The sequence below is a fragment of the Lipotes vexillifer genome, unplaced genomic scaffold, assembly GCF_000442215.2.
Source record: "Lipotes vexillifer unplaced genomic scaffold, Lipotes_vexillifer_v1.1 scaffold652, whole genome shotgun sequence".
Taxonomy (NCBI): domain Eukaryota; kingdom Metazoa; phylum Chordata; class Mammalia; order Artiodactyla; family Lipotidae; genus Lipotes; species Lipotes vexillifer.
Window position 1 is genome coordinate 290,049 of NW_006779703.1, and position 16,488 is coordinate 306,536.

General features: G+C 56.5%; 1 protein-coding gene across 1 annotated transcript in view; it reads left to right on the top strand.

Annotated features, from left to right (window-relative positions):
- The first annotated feature begins 558 nt into the window (after window positions 1-558).
- Window positions 559-16,488, top strand: part of PER2 (period circadian regulator 2) — a 28,708-nt gene continuing 12,778 nt past the window's right edge. Inside the window, exons 1-12 of the mRNA XM_007452888.1 lie at window positions 559-788; window positions 1,301-1,363; window positions 2,310-2,464; window positions 4,454-4,575; window positions 5,812-6,013; window positions 8,137-8,188; window positions 9,268-9,410; window positions 11,017-11,095; window positions 13,317-13,423; window positions 14,020-14,173; window positions 14,389-14,497; window positions 15,905-16,030. Of these exons, the coding sequence (XP_007452950.1) occupies window positions 559-788; window positions 1,301-1,363; window positions 2,310-2,464; window positions 4,454-4,575; window positions 5,812-6,013; window positions 8,137-8,188; window positions 9,268-9,410; window positions 11,017-11,095; window positions 13,317-13,423; window positions 14,020-14,173; window positions 14,389-14,497; window positions 15,905-16,030 (1,542 nt within the window). The remainder of the gene's footprint in view (window positions 789-1,300; window positions 1,364-2,309; window positions 2,465-4,453; window positions 4,576-5,811; window positions 6,014-8,136; window positions 8,189-9,267; window positions 9,411-11,016; window positions 11,096-13,316; window positions 13,424-14,019; window positions 14,174-14,388; window positions 14,498-15,904; window positions 16,031-16,488) is intronic.

The window sequence follows — 16,488 nt, forward strand, 5'->3', positions numbered from 1 at the left end:
GTCTCTGCTTCCAGTGCTCCAGCGGCTCCTCGTCAATCCCAGATAACTCCACGCCAGCCTCGTACTGGTCCCTCCACATCCCCACCCCGCTCGCTCGGCTGGACCCCACTGTGCCCGGACCCCCTGCTGCTGTAAGGGCCCCGGCCGCCCTGCCCTCCTCACGCAGTGACGCCTGCTCCCCGAAGCCACATTTCTCCCTGGCCCGCAGCCTGGTTCCAGGCTCTGCCCCTGCCCGCAGCCTGGTACCAGGGCCTCCTGTAACTTGTGATGGCCAAGATTTCTGAACCCCGCTGCCCCCGCACATCGCCTGGGGAGGCTGTCAGCAACTTGGTGTCTGGGGCTGCGGCCACCTGATTCATGCACCTTTGCAGTTCATGGCAGGTGGGAGCCCTGTGGATTCGAGCGCAGAAGACCCACGATTGACCGCACCTGCTGCCGGCTCCTCCAGCGAAACATGGATAAAGATTCCCAGGGGCACTTCACCTGATGGCTGCACGACCCCCTGCCCCCTGAATCTGATGACCTTCTCTCGTTTGCCAGCATCACTCAGGAGCCAGCATGAATGGATACACTGACTACGCCCCCAGCCCCAGTGACCCTTCCAAGGAGACTGTGGAGCCCTGGCCCAGACAAGCCCCCCTCCAGGAGGACGTGGACATGAGCAATGGCACAAGCGGGAATGAAACCAACGAGAACGGCTCGACGGGGCGGGACTCACGGGGCAGCAACTGTGACGACAGCGGCCGGGAGCTGGGGATGCTGGTGGGGCCGCCCGGCACCTGCCAGGGGTGGGTGTGTCTGAGGCCCCCAAGGCGAGGCTGGACATTTGTTTTCTCAGTGTCTCATTCCGTGCTATTGCGATTGCTTTTGCAGTCTTTAAATCTTGATGACCAAGTTTTTTAAGACTTCTGAAAATCTTATTGACTCAGAATAACTAAAATTTGCTAGGGTCTGTCCTTCCTTATGACGGTGATTTGGGGTGTCAGACCACCAGTAGCTAGACACGTAGCATGGTGACCAGATCTTGGGAGGTGGAAGAGTCAGGGAACCACTCGAGCAGCTACTGAACCGACGCCCCGTGGTTTATAGAAAACGAACTTCTCCTCTAGTCTTGGGTTTATATCCCCCAGTATTTAGTTTCTCCGGTGTCCAGAGGTTTCTTGTTCTTTTTCTCTTAAGCTCATATTTTTTCCTAATTGACTTACTGTGGTGTAATCCAGCCCGTCATCGCTGGGTGGATGGGGGGAGAAGTGGATGGATACACTCTTCTGAGTTTGGCCTTTATTTTTTGTTCTTTTAGTCCAGGTACATTTAGTGTGATGATGGTGAAGTCTGAAGACCACCCGTCCACAAGTGGCTGCAGGTAAGACCAATTAGAACTCCCTCAATTTAGAGCCTTTAGGGAGATGGAAAGATTTGTCATGAGATAAGGTTTTGGGGGTGACGCAACTTTTTTCAGGCTTCTGCTAGAACCTGTTAGTCTGAGCAGCTGTCGGCCTTGTGAGCCCAGCCACGCCCTTTCAGATGACCGTCCCCATGGGCCGCTCACAGCCCCTGATGCTGCCCCAGACCTGCAGCTGCTCAGCTCTCACTTAGCAGACCTTGTCTGCGTCTTAGACATGTATCTGGAACACTCACTATTTTTTACGTGTTTGTAACAAACGTGTCCTTAATTTCATATTGACAGAAGCTTTCACATCCCCACGGAGCAAGATACAGATCTCTGTCCTGGGCATATGGGGCCTTTGCCATCACCACCCCAGAGGCCCGACCCCATCACTCTCTCGGTACCCTCTGTCTAAACAGGCCCATCTCCCTCAGCAAGTGCCCCCTGCCCCTCCTCCTGCCCCTTCCACGTCCTTGAGTTTGAAGATCCTCCTTATAAACCCCCTTTCCTCTCCAAGGCCTTCACACGTCATTTATGTCCTCGCCCCAGGACACCACTGTGCTGCCCTCTGGGGTCTCCGTCGCTGTCTCCCTCTCTGTCTGAGATGGGGGTGGGCAGAGCTCAGCGGTGGGGCCTGCTGGCCGGGCTGTGGGTCGACCAGCAATGGGGACGGCACCCTCCAGCATTCACCTGGGTCAGAACACTGGTTCTCCCGGGCAGTTCCTCTCCCCGTGAGAGACACGAGGCGATGTCTGCAGATATTCGTGGTTGTCACAGCTGCTGGGGGCTGCTGCATCCTGCGTGCACACCCAGGAACACGTGGAGTGCAGTGTCCTCGCGCCCTGGTGGAGAAACTGGACCAGAGGCACGTTTCTTCTGAAAAGGGCACTTAGGGTACTGACGTCTTTCTTTAACTCCGTAGCAGCGAGCAGTCCACCAAAGTGGACGCCCACAAAGAGCTGATCAAAACGCTGAAGGAGCTGAAGGTCCACCTCCCTGCGGACAAGAGGGCCAAGGGGAAGGCCAGCACCTTGTTGACCCTCAAGTACGCCCTGAGGAGCGTGAAGCAGGTGAAAGGTACGTCCGCCTCACCTGTTTGTTCCAACCTGTAGAAGTCGGTTTCACGTCTCCCCACGTTAGAGCTGCAGTTGTGCCGAAGTCGGTTTCACGTCTCCCCACGTTAGAGCTGCAGTTGTGCTGAAGTCGGTTTCACGTCTCCCCGCGTTAGAGCTGCAGTTGTGCTGAAGTCGGTTTCACGTCTCCCCGCATTAGAGCTGCAGTTGTGCTGATTTTCTAACATTCAGTCCTGAAGTAGCAGGAGGAGGCTGGGGAAGAGTCTGATGAAACCTCAGCTGGTGGGAAATCTCAGTTCATCGGAAGTTTTCTGTTGCACTTTTAGAGGGAAAAAAAGCATGTAGAAAACCAGCTGATGAAAGAAACCTATTTACAACATGAAGCTTTCGTGCCCGGGGCTGGGGTCAGGTCACGTTCGGGAACGTCCAGCACCTTCCAGGCTCTGGCTGGAGAGTTGTGACGTGTGTGTATGCTGGCAACGTGAATAGCCCCCAGCATTTAGCTGAGGGCTTGCCCCTCCTTTAAAAAGTAACATGAGGGGGGCTTCCCTGGTGGCACAGTGGTTGAGAGTCCGCCTCCCGATGCAAGGGACGCGGGTTCGTGCCCCGGTCCGGGAAGATCCCACATGCCGCGGAGCGGCTGGGCCCGTGAGCCATGGCCGCTGAGCCTGCACGTCCGGAGCCTGTGCTCCGCAGCGGGAGAGGCCACAACAGTGAGAGGCCCGCGTACCGCAAAAAAAATAAATAAATAAAGTTAGGGGGAATAAAAGGAAACAAATAGCAACAAAAAAAGGAGAAGATACAAGGAGGGTATTGCCTGATCTTATCCTTAAAGGACAGTATTTTTGAGCTGCTCCAGATTCAAGACCTTGGGCTGTTCATTTCTTGTTTTTCTAAAAATATGTGAATTTCCATCGTGGTGGTCTTTGCACCAGGAAGGCGGGCGGGCAGGACCAGGCGCCCCCTTTCCATCACAGGCACACAGTGACAGGACCCACGTGATCCAGGTCCTGCTTCCCTCTGGGGGTACGTTCAGGTTTTACTGTTGGGTGGAAGAACTCGTAAGAGCTTTCAGAGCCGGTCAGTGGAATCAACTGAGGCTTTTACCTGAGATGTGTGTGCAGAACTCTTCACAGATGCAGTGCAGGAATCCACCAACAAACACTGCAGATTCCAAAGGACTTGTGTCATCAAGCTCAGACGCTTTACGTTGCAATAAATTCCAGGTCCCTGCCGTAACTTCCAATAGCGTGCAGTCTTCCTTCAGTTGCTCCTGTGGCTGGCCCTTCCATTGAGCTGGGGCCCCTTCCCTGGGTCTCAGGTAAATGCAGGTGCCTCTGTCTCCGGGGCAGGTAAGGAACGCACCGCCGTGGAGGGAGCGCCGGCATCTCCAGTGCACTGTTCTGCCGACAGCCCATCCCCGGAGACCAGGCCCAGGACACCCACGCCGGGGGTCACCTCAGCACGGTTTAGCTGTTGAAGTCGGGCATCCTGGGTTCCACTCGCCTGAGGGCTGCCCTCTGGGTGGAGATAGCTTTGTCACCCTGTACGGGGTGTCCCGGGATGAGCGGTCCTCGTCTTCAGTTCTGTTCTGAACAGTTCATTCTGAAAACAGGGTTGTTTCTCATGCCTGGTGTTTCTAAGAGTCGATTCTGTCTGGATGGGAGCGTCTGACCCCCGGGGGGGCAGATGCAGGGGCTGCCACGGCTTTCCTGCGCGGAAACATTGATGCTGTGTCGCGGTTACAGGCCTTTGGGGAAAGTGAGGCTTAGGTAGAACCGTGTGGTCGTGTTACTGAAAAGAATGTGTCTTTATCATTTTAAAAATTTCTGTAATCAAAGGCCTTCTGATTTTTCAGGGAAAAGGATCCTGGATTTCTGTTTGTCTAGCCTTCACATTTCTCTGTGTTCTGTGCCCACTTTCTCATGAGAAAGGTAGAGCCCCAGCCATGAGTTAGGGCCGCCCTCAGCCCTCCCCTTGGTCTCGCCTACAGCCAATGAGGAGTACTACCAGCTGCTGATGTCCAGTGAGGACCACCCCTGCAGCGCCCATGTACCCTCCTACACGGTGGAGGAAATCGAGAGCATCACCTCCGAGTTCATCGTGAAGAACACGGTAAGTGTCCTAACGAGCAAGGTCTTCCCCCAGGAGGCTCAGCTCAGGTGGCCGAGGCCTTCACCCAGGAGGCCCAGCTCAGGTGGCCGAGGCCTTCACCCAGGAGGCTCAGCTCAGGTGGCCAAGGTCTTCCCCCAGGAGGCCCAGCTCAGGTGGCCGAGGTCTTCCCCCAGGAGGCCCAGCTCAGGTGGCCAAGGCCTTCACCCAGGAGGCCCAGCTCAGGTGGCCAAGGTCTTCCCCCAGGAGGCCCAGCTCAGGTGGCCGAGGCCTTCCCCCAGGGGAGCTGGCTGAACCTCGGTTTCATAGCAGCAGGGTTGGGAGTTTCAGGAAATGAGTTCCTTCCTTAAAAGAAACAGTAAGTCAGGGATTCCAAAGTGGTGGCTGTGTTGCCGACTTGTGCTGTTCTCTGGGGCTGTCCTCTGTGCTGACTGCGCCCCACAGCCCGAGTGTGTGAGTGAGCGCCCCTTGCCCGAGGGCGGGGCTGAGGGGAAGGGACGCACTGGGCGACTCTGTCAGCTCACTTGCAGGGCGGGCGCTTCCTGAGACTCCACAGGCTCCTGCGTTTCTAAGCGAAACCCATAAAAGCGAGGCCTCCCTGGAGGCCTGGGGAAGGGGAGGGAGTTACCCCCAGCTCGCAGTCAATGAGAGGAAACCAGAGGGCCGGTGGCGACCCAGAGGTGTGGAACCGCAGCAGTGATGGCCTACAGAATGGGACTCCCCGGCCCTTCCCATCTCTTTCCTCTCGTGCCCTCCCTGCAGCTTAACCCCCAGGGAGCCCCACCCCGAGCTCAGAGGGCCAGCCAGCCTGGGGAAAGCCCATGGTCGGCCAGGGGGCCTGAGGCCTCCAGCCCCCCAGGCAGGCCTGAGCCCCGGGAAAGAGAGGAAGAGGCCCCCTTCCCCCTCCCGAATCACCCAGGCTGGACGCCAGGGAGCTCCATGCCCAGAAGGCCGAGCAGGTGACAGCTGCAGGGAATCAGCACAGCTGGGGTTCCTTTTTGCGGTGGAGCCCTGATGTGTTTTTTCAGATACTATCCCCCTGGGACCCCAATATATGTAAGAGGGGAGGCAGAGTTATCCTCGTCAGGGCTGAGGAGAGGGGCCCAGAGTCTTCCCCTGACCCTTCACGCATCCTGCTCCCTTCCCGTCTGTCAGCCCCGATTCCCTGCCCCTCGGGGGAGGGTGACCTGTCCAGTCCCCTCCAGCCCGGCCTCACCAGAATCGTGTTTTACATTCCAGGACATGTTTGCCGCGGCCGTGTCCCTGGTGACCGGGAAAATCCTGTACATCTCTGACCAAGTGGTCTCCATCTTCCACTGTAAGCGGGGCACCTTCCGCGACACCAAGTTCGTGGAGTTCCTGGCGCCCCATGACGTGGGTGTGTTCCACAGCTGCACCACGCCATGCAAGCTGCCGCGCTGGGGTGTCCGCCGCCGAGCAGGTGAGGCCCCGTGGCCCGGGCTGCCTTGTGCTTCTCCACAGGCGGCATGGGGAGGGGGCCGGGCGGGGCCGCCCCGACGTGGGGCTGCTGCCCACCTCCCCTCCGCCGGAGGCCTGCAGTAGGCCCCCGTGAAGGGGCCTGAGGCTGCCCTGTCTGTCCCAGTGCAAGATTAAAGGTGGTTTGCTCAGAATCCATTTAGAGAGAGAAAAGAGTCTTTTCATAAATTTCAGAAAGGGAAGAGACTGCTTCAGAAGATTCTAAGACACGCCAGGCATTTTAGAAAAGGAAGTTCATGGGAGCTGGAGCCTGGACATGCGGCTGCAGGGTCGGGGGAAGGACGGAGGTACACCTGGAAGGCTCCCTGCAGGTGGTGCAGCGATGTCGGCATAGCGGGGGGCTCTTCACCTCCGCCAGAGGCCGCGCCCTCCTCCCGGGCTCAGAGCCCGGCCTTCCAGGCGCTTCAGGCCCCAGTCTGCGCCCAGGTGGCTGCTTCCTCGGACCGCGGGTCCCCCACCCGCCCCCATGTTCCTGGCCACAGGGCTCTCACGGTCAAGTGTCGTGTGTCCTTGTCCTCCTGCAACATGGTTGGGGAGACTTTGCGTCTGGAAGGCATGGAAGCTCTCTCGTGACCAGCATGGGCCTTCACATGAGTGAGTGCAGGAGGGGACCGGTTGACCAGACAAGTCTCAGCAGAAACATGGCACGGGGTCCTGGCAGAAGGTACTGGAGAGGAGAGGGTCCCCACCAGCTCAGGCCTTTCAGTGACCAGGTGGCCGACAGCGTAAGTCCTGCAGCATCTGTCCACCTGCACCTAGACTGTCATTAGCCCCTCGTTGGGCTCTGATTGCTCAGAGCTGAGACGGACCCAAAGAGGAGAAGCCAAGAGAGACGAGCAGGAAATGGATGGGGCCGGGAGTCACCCCAGAAAAGCTGGGCCTCAGTCGTGATCTTAACCAAGAGCCAGCCCTGGCCGCGTCACCCAAAGCTGACTCCCATTTTGTCCTTGGCTCCTGGGTCAGCATCTCTGCTCACGTCGAAACGCTCCTCAGCCCACTGTCACCACCCCCTGGATCTTGGGTCCCTCCACGCCATGGTGCTCCCCGCGTCCCCTTGCTCCCAGGCAGCCGGCAGCGGGGCCGTCACTGTCACAGCCACCTTTCAGCAGCTGTTCCTCCCTGACGACAGACGACCTGGGGCCAGAAGCGCGGTTTGCTTTAGGGTTGACTCATTAAAGGAGGAGACACTCACCTCGAGTTTCAGAGGTAGAGCTGTCTGCTTTCTCCCAAAGTCCCAGCCCAAGGGCTGTGCGGTCAGATCACTAAAGTTTGTGGTGCACGTTACTAGGACCTGTCAATGCTGGGTCACTGCGTGGAGGCAGGGAGGCAGCTCTGCGTGTGGATTCACAGCACGAACAGGCCGGCGCCATCTCCCCAGGATGCTTGCCAGTGAATTTTTGTCTGAATAGAAAAGAAGGACCAGGTGACTTCTTGAAGGCCTTTCCAGGCCGGAAATTTTATATCATTTTCCCCAACCGGCGATCATCTACTTTTCCTCATTTCTTTTGAGTAGAGGAAGCTTTACGTGAAGGACCAGAGAGTCTAAGATTTTCTTTTTCTAAAGTGCGTTTATTGTGGAAGCACCATTCCGCCATCTCTGATGAGGTCACCCAGTCGAACTCTTGTTTTTACTATAGACATTTTAAATGTTAAAGTAAGTTAATATTTAGGAAAAGGATGATGTAAGCTGTGAAATGCCCTGAGTTGCTTCTATTAGAATTAAATATCCCCCAAAATATGTAGGTTGGAATGTCCAGGGCTTTATATGCAAAAATTCTGCACGTCAGTCAGTACGTCTTCCACAGGTAAATTGGTCATGAGTTAGTGTGTTTGTAGCAGCGCTTTTAGCACGGCATAATTTGGTGAGTGCACGCTCGTGAAATAGACCTTTCCTAAGTCAGAACTGTGGTACAAGGTCTCTAACCTAAGGGCTCTGCTCGGTGCCAGGTAAATCTGCATCACACCTTGACTCTCGATTCTCCTGCTTCTGCCTGGTCTGTGGGAAATAAAAGCACTGTCCCTGGTCAGTGGTGTAACTGGGTGAGTGACTGGGGCCTTTTCTTTTAGACTCTTTTACTCAAGAATGCACGGAGGAGAAATCTTTCTTTTGCCGCGTCAGGTAAGCCCAGCTTTTCCTGAATTTCATTGCACAGACGTTTCATCCTGAGGGCCTCTCGTGAAGGCGGAGGAGGTGCAGGGGTGCCTTCCGCATGCCACCAGCCGAGGCCACAAGCCTGCCCAGGCCCCGTTCTTTGGGGCTGAGGTGCTGCAGGAGTATCCCTGCCACACAGCATGAGTGTTCCTGAAAAGTCCGCGTGAAAACACATTTCCATAAGTGGAGTTATTTGTTTTGTTTGGGGAGGGGGGGCGCCACTCGGCTTGTGGAATCTTAGTTCCCTGACTCGGGATTGAACCCAGTCCCCGACAGTGAAAGCGCCGAGACCTAACCACTGGACCGCCAGGGAATTCCTGAGCCGTGTTTTAAATGTGCACAAGATATTAAGACAGCCTGGTCAACGACGGAGCGGTTTGCCTGCTCCTTGTGGGGAGTGTCGGCCTGGGGAGCCCGGACTTGCCGCCCGTGACCCGGGAAACTGGCCGGCAGCCCCCACCTGGGAAGGCATGAACCCCCTGCTCCGCGAGGACCCCGGAAGCACGTGTGGCCTTTGGTTCAAGTGTACGTTTTTTCAGGGAGAGCCCCATAGCTTTCCCAACAGGTTTTTGGCCCCAAATCGAGTGACCAGTTGAGCATCCAGCTGCAGTATCAGGAGTGACCCTGGCCAGACACTGGCACCCTCAGAAGCTGGGGCTGGGACCCCACTGTTGGAGCAGCATCCTCTCCCCAATTAAAATGCAAACTACTCCAGAGAAGGGCCCCTGAAGCTCCCATGGCTCAGGCTGGTGACTCTCCAATTGACCCCTCACTGTCACCGGACGTCTGAGGGTGAGGACAGAGGAGCAGGGTTGGGGGTTCCAGACCCTCGGGCGGGACAGAGGCACAGACCACAGACCGAGGGAGCACGTCCGGCTCGGCCTGGGTCCCCAGGTGAGGGGCCTGGCTCTGCTCTGCAGGCGTCCATGCAATAAATAAAAGGATTGCTGAGACCTAACAGCTGCTGCTGGGGGAGAGGTAACCAGCAATAAAGGATGACTCCTTCGGTCGTAATCCCAAACCTCTCATCGTGCCCTCCTCTGCAGTGTCGGCAAAAACCACGAGAGCGAAATCCGCTACCACCCGTTCCGCATGACGCCCTACCTGGCCCAGGTGCGCGACCAGCAGGGCACCGAGAGCCAGTTGTGCTGCGTGCTGCTGGCAGAGAGGGTGCACTCGGGCTACGAAGGTAACAGCTGGCCCAGGCCGCTCCCTCACTTCCTCCCGTGGTTCAGATACATGTGTGTGAGGTGGGCTCCCGGCCCCTGCCTCTCCCCAGCCTCGGGCAGAGCCTCCATCTCCCTCGAGACTTGGCACCCACCTTTGTCACCTGGCCCTCCCTGTAGTCCCATCCACACCACTGCCCCTTGTCGGCTAAAGGTTCCGGGCCGTGGCATCTCTAACCTGGGTCCAGCCTGTCGCTGGACTGTGGATGCCTTCCCCTTTCCCTGGCCACGGCCTTCCGTCCACGTAGCCTCAGTGGGTCCAGGGCCCACGTCCCTTCTGTCCTCGCACTCCCCGGCCTCTGAGGTGCGGAACCCCGAAGGAGCCACCGCCTAAGAAGTAAGTGCTGGGCACTCCTCCCTGCTCATCTTGGTCCGTCCCACCTCCTGCTGGGTGTCCCACCCTCCGGTCCAGCCTGGCTTCTGCAGGCCAGCTGTGGAGCCTTCAGAGCCCAGCGTTCCCCTGACCCCCAGTCTCTGTCCTGCTGTTTCCTCTCCTAGGGCTCCTCCCCTCCACCTCTGCCTGTAGAAACCCAGTCATCACAGCAGGCTAACCTTACCAGGTGTCCTTTTCTGGACCTGCTGGCTCCTCAGGCCACCCCCTCCCAAAGGACCCAAGGCGCTTTGCCACGCTGCTTGTATCCTTCCAGCAGCCCCTCCTCATAGGCTTGCTTGTGGCACGGCCTCGCGCTGGCCACGAACCTAGGTCCTCACCGTGGCGACTCAGCAAGTCACGAGATTTCAAAATTCTCTGAAAGCAGGGCCATCTGTAAGTCCTGAACCACACGGGTCCAGTTTAGTCCAGGTTTAATTGTAGTTATAATTGTCTCTCAGTGGTTAATGATGTCTTTTTTTTAAAGGCATTTCTTAAAAGTGATAGAAATGTTTTAGGTATATGAGTTTCTTTCAGATGTTTGATGGATTCCCACATATAGAACATTCTCTTCTAAATATTCAGTAAAGCTTTAGAGGGGTTACTCAGATCTCAGCAAGTTATTCCCCAAAATGATCAGAGTCTCCTTCAAGAATGAAAAGTTTTGGAATTTTGAATGTTTTGTCCATGAATTTGGTAGTTGAGGAATATTCTGCATATGTGACTTCCTTTATGAAAATTACTCTTGTCACCTCTGCCCACCTTAGAAACTGTGAAGTCCCAATATAATGACGTTTGCTGAGAATTTTGAATCCAAGTACTTTACTCCTTTAAAGAATATAATTTGTTCAGTTCACTCTTGTTGTATCTTAAACATCATGAAGATGGCCTTCCAGCATGATTTTGCTGAAAGAAGCCTAAACCTCACCACGTGGTCTGCTAACATGGCAATTCCTAGCTTTCTAGACTAAAACTGGTCCACAAAGAAGCTGAGAAGGTCTGGCTGGTGGTCACCAAGCATAGGGTCTGTTCTTCACCCTTCAGGACGTGCTCCGTTGTTCAGAGTCCACTGTTAATATTTTCTCTAGCTCCCTATCGTTCTGAATCTGTCAACACATGTTTTCCAGTAGTTGTAGTGTGACTACATAAAGTACGTATGTCTTAGAGTCAGAAATCCGTGCAAAATTCTTTTCTTTCAGCCCCTAGAATCCCTCCTGAAAAGAGAATTTTTACGACCACACATTCGCCAAATTGTTTGTTCCAGGACGTGGACGAAAGGTAAGCGATGCAGCGCCGTCCCCCTGCCAGCGCTCGCCTCTCCCGCGGTCCTGGCCTTGAAGTCAGTATCGCATCCTTTATGTCAGCCGGTCGCCCCCTCTCCCCAGATATTTTGTGTTTCAGCATTATCGTGGTAGTTACTTAATAACTAAATAAAGCTCAATCAATTTTCATGTTTTTGACGCTGAAGCTGTTTAGCTAAAGCTAAGGCTACATGTTATGGGTAATAATCAACGAAAACATTTAAGTATACATAGACAATGAGATAATTACGGAATTACACTGAAAACCTCCTAAGGTATGGACGCTATGTAGATGGGGCATTCTAGGGAGCTGGTCGTCATTCTAACTGAGCCTGTCTTTATTACCTTGTTTAATAAACCCGTTTCAAAAACTGGGCACATGAGTAAAGGCTGGTACAACCAGGGACCGTGTGCCTAGGGCAGTGTTAGGACACCCTTGGCAGGATCCCAGCACAAGTGCATCTTGCAGCCTGCGTGCCACAGGCTGCTACAGTGAGGGGGCCACCTCGTACCTCTGCCCAGAGCCCACTCGGACTCCCCTCCTGCGTCTCCCACCCAGGGTGCTGTAGCTGGTGCCCATGGCCCCGCTGGAGTCGGGAGCATGGACCATTCTGAGAGGGCTCTGGGTTCTCTGGCGTCAGGTCAAGGGCCCTGTGCGACTCCCCGGCTCCTGGGCAGACGCACGAAGACGCAGGGAATGCCGCGGCTGCCGGCAGTGATCGGGGAGAAGTCTCCCGGGAAGACACACGGGAAACACGCTGGGCTTCATGCAGTGGCATCCGTGGAGGGTCAGGACCTCCTCGCTGCCTGCACCTGGTCTGGGGACACGAGGTGCCCCCTCGGATGCAGGCCACGGGGCCTGCTGGACAAGTTCTGCTCTTGGGCAGCCAGGGCCCATCAGCCTCCACCAGCCCCTGACTGCTCGGGTGTGCCCTGCCGGCCACCTGCGGCAGAATCTCCGGAGGGACAGTGTCGAGGTGCAGGTTCCTAGGCCCCGCCCAGCCCTGCCCAACAAGATCTTGAAGGCGGGGGACTGGGAGCTGCATTTGTGTAGCAATCCCAGGATAATTTTTATTCCTCCAAAAGACTAAGAACTCCTATCTGCAGCTGCCCCAGGTGCCCACTCATTTGTGTGCAGGAGGGCTGGTGAGCAGGTCGTTACGGGCCAGCAGGCTGCAGAGCCTTCCTCAGCAAAGCCCAGTGGGCAGCCCAGCCCACGAGCCCAGGCTGGCCGGCGCTCCCCCCTCTCCTCCAGCCAGGCCTTGGCCAGGGACATCCTGTACATCCTGTGCAAAGGAAGACACGAGGCCCAGAGAGCATGCCGTGGACGAGGAGGAGGGAATCCAAGGATGGCGCCGGGCCCGTAAGGAAGTCCTGCCCCGCACAGAACAGGCAGCCTTCGCTCTAACGATGCAGGAGGACGTCCTCCACCAGAGCAGAAGGGTTTGGGAAAACAGCTGTTGAGATGAAAGAAGATGGGCCTGAGAAGGGGAAGGCCGAGCTGCAGCTCAGAAGCGGGGACGGCAACTGAGCGGGGACGGCAGCGGGTGCTGGACACACAGGACGGGACACGACAGAGGGAAGGGGGACTCTGCAGAAGTTCAGTGCAAGACATTGGCCAGAAAAAAGCAAAACAGCAGCTCCCGGGGAAGCCCTGACGGGCACAGAGCAAAGGTCCCCAGCCCGTGGTGGCCACTCCTGGGGAGCCGCGGTCAATTGGGCCGGACACAGTGACCGCACTTAGAGCTGGAGCAGAACACCTTGAGCTGGAAAAGACTCACAGGGGCGGGGTTTTCCTGGTCCCGGCAGACTTGTGAAAAAAAAAAAGTCCATGTCAGGCCACATCTAGCCAAACTCACGAACGACACAAAACAAGAAAAAGGCCTTAGGAGAAGAAAACAGCATTGTCATGATTGATTGAGGAAATCAGACGCAGAGCTAGAGCACTGAGCCTGTAACGGGCAGGGGCTTGTAGGGCCTTATTTCCTACCGCAGACCCTCGGCGATGCTGCCGTAGTCTGTTTGCTAATTAGTTAGAAGACTGACTGTTTCTTTGTTAGCATGAGACCCACATTTTGGTCTTTGGGGAATTTGGAGTCAGACTCGTTCCTGGAGATGGTCGGCTGCCCCGTTTGGAGGCTGTGTTCTGGCTCGTGTCCTGAAGCGCAGCCATGACCCTGTGTGCGCTTGCTTTGCAGGGCGGTCCCCCTCCTGGGCCACCTGCCCCAGGACCTGATCGAGACCCCTGTGCTCGTGCAGCTGCACCCCAGCGACAGGCCCCTGATGCTTGCCATCCACAAAAAGAGTAGGTCCCCTTCTCACGGTCCTTCCCGGGGGCATGGACAAAGCTAGCACACTCTGGGAGTGTCTTCCCGAGGTCAGCACCCACTGGGAGGGGTCCAGTGGGCTGCGGGCAAGGGGTGCCCCGCCCCCTGCCTGAGTCCTGGCACTGTCGGTTGGTTGAGAGTCGCCCTCGGCCTGAGTCCTTGGCCTCTCATCTTTTACCATTGGCTTCGCCAGCAGGCGGGAGGAGGAGAGACAGGGTCAGCTGCAGTGGGGGGGGTTGGGGGGTGGTCTGCCCAGGCCAGGGGCTGGACGACACATGTCCCCAGCAAGCCCAGGCTTCACCGACACAGGTGACACTGAGCGTCCCACTGGCAGCAGACCTGTGAGGCTCGCGGGGAAGTGTGTCCTAAAACGTGTAAGGACACTGCCGCAAACAGTCCCCGGTCGCAATTTAAAGCAAGACGGAGGATTGAAAGTGGTGGCTTTGAAGAGGTATTGGCACCTCCCAAGTTTTCAGATGATTCCAGAATCAAGAGCATCTCCACATGTCTTGTCTTGTACCGCGAACACCGGTTGAATCTCTTCACTCCCTGAACTCTGTTTTCGCTCTCCTAGTCGTGCAGTCTGGCGGGCAGCCTTTCGACTATTCCCCCATCCGGTTCCGTGCCCGGAATGGGGAGTACGTCACACTGGACACCAGCTGGTCCAGCTTCATCAACCCGTGGAGCAGGCAGATCTCCTTCGTCATCGGGAGACACAGAGTCAGGGTGTGAGTGCCCCCAGTGCCCGGGGGGCTGGGAGACCAGGACCCCGGTCACCTCCCACCACGTGCCTGTGCTGACCTGCCCCCTGCCCCCAGGGGGGCCCCCCGGCCTCGGTTCAGGCAGAGCAGTGAGCGGGGGAGGGGGGGAGGCAGGTGGTGGGCCAGGGGTCTGCAGAGGAGGGCGGGGCCCCGACTCACAGAGACAAACGAAAACCACGCAGGGGGCCTTTGAATGAGGACGTGTTCTCGGCTCAGCCGCGTGTGGAGGAGCAGGCCCTGCAGCCCGGCCCCCAGGAGCTCACGGAGCAGATCCACCGGCTGCTGCTGCAGGTGGGTGTGCTGCCTGCACGTCCTCCCTCCTGCCCCCGCAGGCAACCCAGAGCTGCCCTGTGGCCTGGGGGCCCCCCACCCCCCCCCCCCCCCCCCCCCGCAGCCCCCCCCCGCCAAGGGGCTTCCTAGGGTGTGGAAACCTTTCCTCCTTCACAGCTCCCTCCCACTGGTGCAGGTCTCGTTCCTATTCTTTTGTCTCTGTTTTTTCTTTTTTCTTTTCCCTACCCGGGTACATGGGGAGTTTCTTGCCTTTTGGGAAGTCTGAGGTCTTCTGCCAGCGTTCAGGAGATGTTCTGTAGGAGTTGTTCCACATGTAGATGTATTTCTGATGTATTTGTGGGGAGGAAGGTGATCTCCATGTCTTACTCCTCTGCTGTCTTGAAGGTCTCCCCAGGAAACAATTTTCCATGTAGAGTTTGTGAGTCTGTTAGTCGCACTTATGAGTTAAACAGTTTCTTTTTATAGTCATCGTATACGACAATATATGGTATTTGGTTTTTAAAGATTTCTCTATTGCATTCATTCAACAAGTCATTTTAAGAACTTTTTTTGTTGTTCAAAATGTATTTGTGAGTAAAGCATAAATAAGCCATGTATGCTCATACAACAGTAAGAAAGATAAGACTTCTTTAAGAGTAATTATATTTATATAGATATTCAAGAGTAAGATACAGTCATTGATAAAAAACTGAGTTTGGTGCAGAATGCTATTTGCATTTAGAAAAAGAAGAAAGGTATGTGTATGGAAATTTTAATGGAAGATCCCCCGGTTCTCAGGCCCTTTTCCTCCTTCCAGCTCTGCCCTGCGCCCTGCTGCGCGTGGTGGTGGTCTCTGTCCCTCCCACGTGGGCCTTGCCCGCATGGGGGCTGCCCCCGCCTCACACATTCAGGGCGTCTGTGTCTGAACCACAGCTCTGGGCAAGTGGCTGAAGGGAGCACCCCAGCCCAGTCCCCACGTCCCAGGCGCCAGCCCACACGTGACCCCCGTGGGTGGAAGGGGGTGGGGGCATCCCTGCAACATGGGACGTCGCGCTGGCCCCAGGGGGAACTGAGGACGCCCCTCCCTGTCCCTGGGGACACAGCACTCAAGACAGATTCCTGCAAGCATGTTGGCCCCACGAGGAGTGGCCTCCTGCCCCTCGGTTCCGGGGGCTGTGGGAACTGTCAGGCACCTTGTTTTGTTTCCAAGCCCCGTGGCCATGGACTCCCTGTTGGTGGAGTCTCCTGGGGATTGGGATCCGGGACCGCCCCGTGGGTTGAGCCTGGGAGCCCACTGCAGCCTGACCCTGGGTCCAAGCCCGGCCCCACCTGGTCCCCGCCGAGGGCCCCCGGGCAGGTTGCGGCACCTCTGAGAGAAGGCGGGCGCACCCCAGCCCGTCCAGAGTCCTTCTGTTGCTGTCTCCCCAGCCTGTGCCACACAGCAGCTCCAGCGGCTACGGGAGCCTGGGCAGCAGCGGGTCCCACGAACACCTCCTGAGCCAGACCTCCTCCAGCGAATGCACCGGCCAGGAGGACCCCTGCCGGAGGAGAGCCGTACGTGCCCCTCTGTCCCCCTCTGTCCCCCTCTGTCCCCCTCTGTCCCCCTCTGTCTGTCATCTGTGACTCAAACGTCTGAGCACTTTAGAAACAGCCCTCGCCGGGGCCGAGCCTTTCTGACCTCACCTGCTCCCGGCTGCTCTGAACTTGGCTCACCTGGGACTTGTTGTGTAACCTCGAAAGGGTGGAGGCGGCCACAGACTGGCTAGAGGTTCAGGTGAAAATTATTTAACAGGCCAGTCAAGCAAAAGTGAGGATTTAACTGTAGGGTTAGGGTTAGAAAGAAGAAAGTGTAACCTGCCGTTCCCTTTACTTCTTATTCTTCAGAATCGTAAAATCTGCTGTATCTAGTTCTGCCTCTCAGGTCTCATTCAGAGCTTGCTTCTGTTGCTGGGATTAATCCTGCTTTTCTCTTTCCAGGGTGGGGCAAAGCCTGCGGTTGTGGCGGGGGTGGG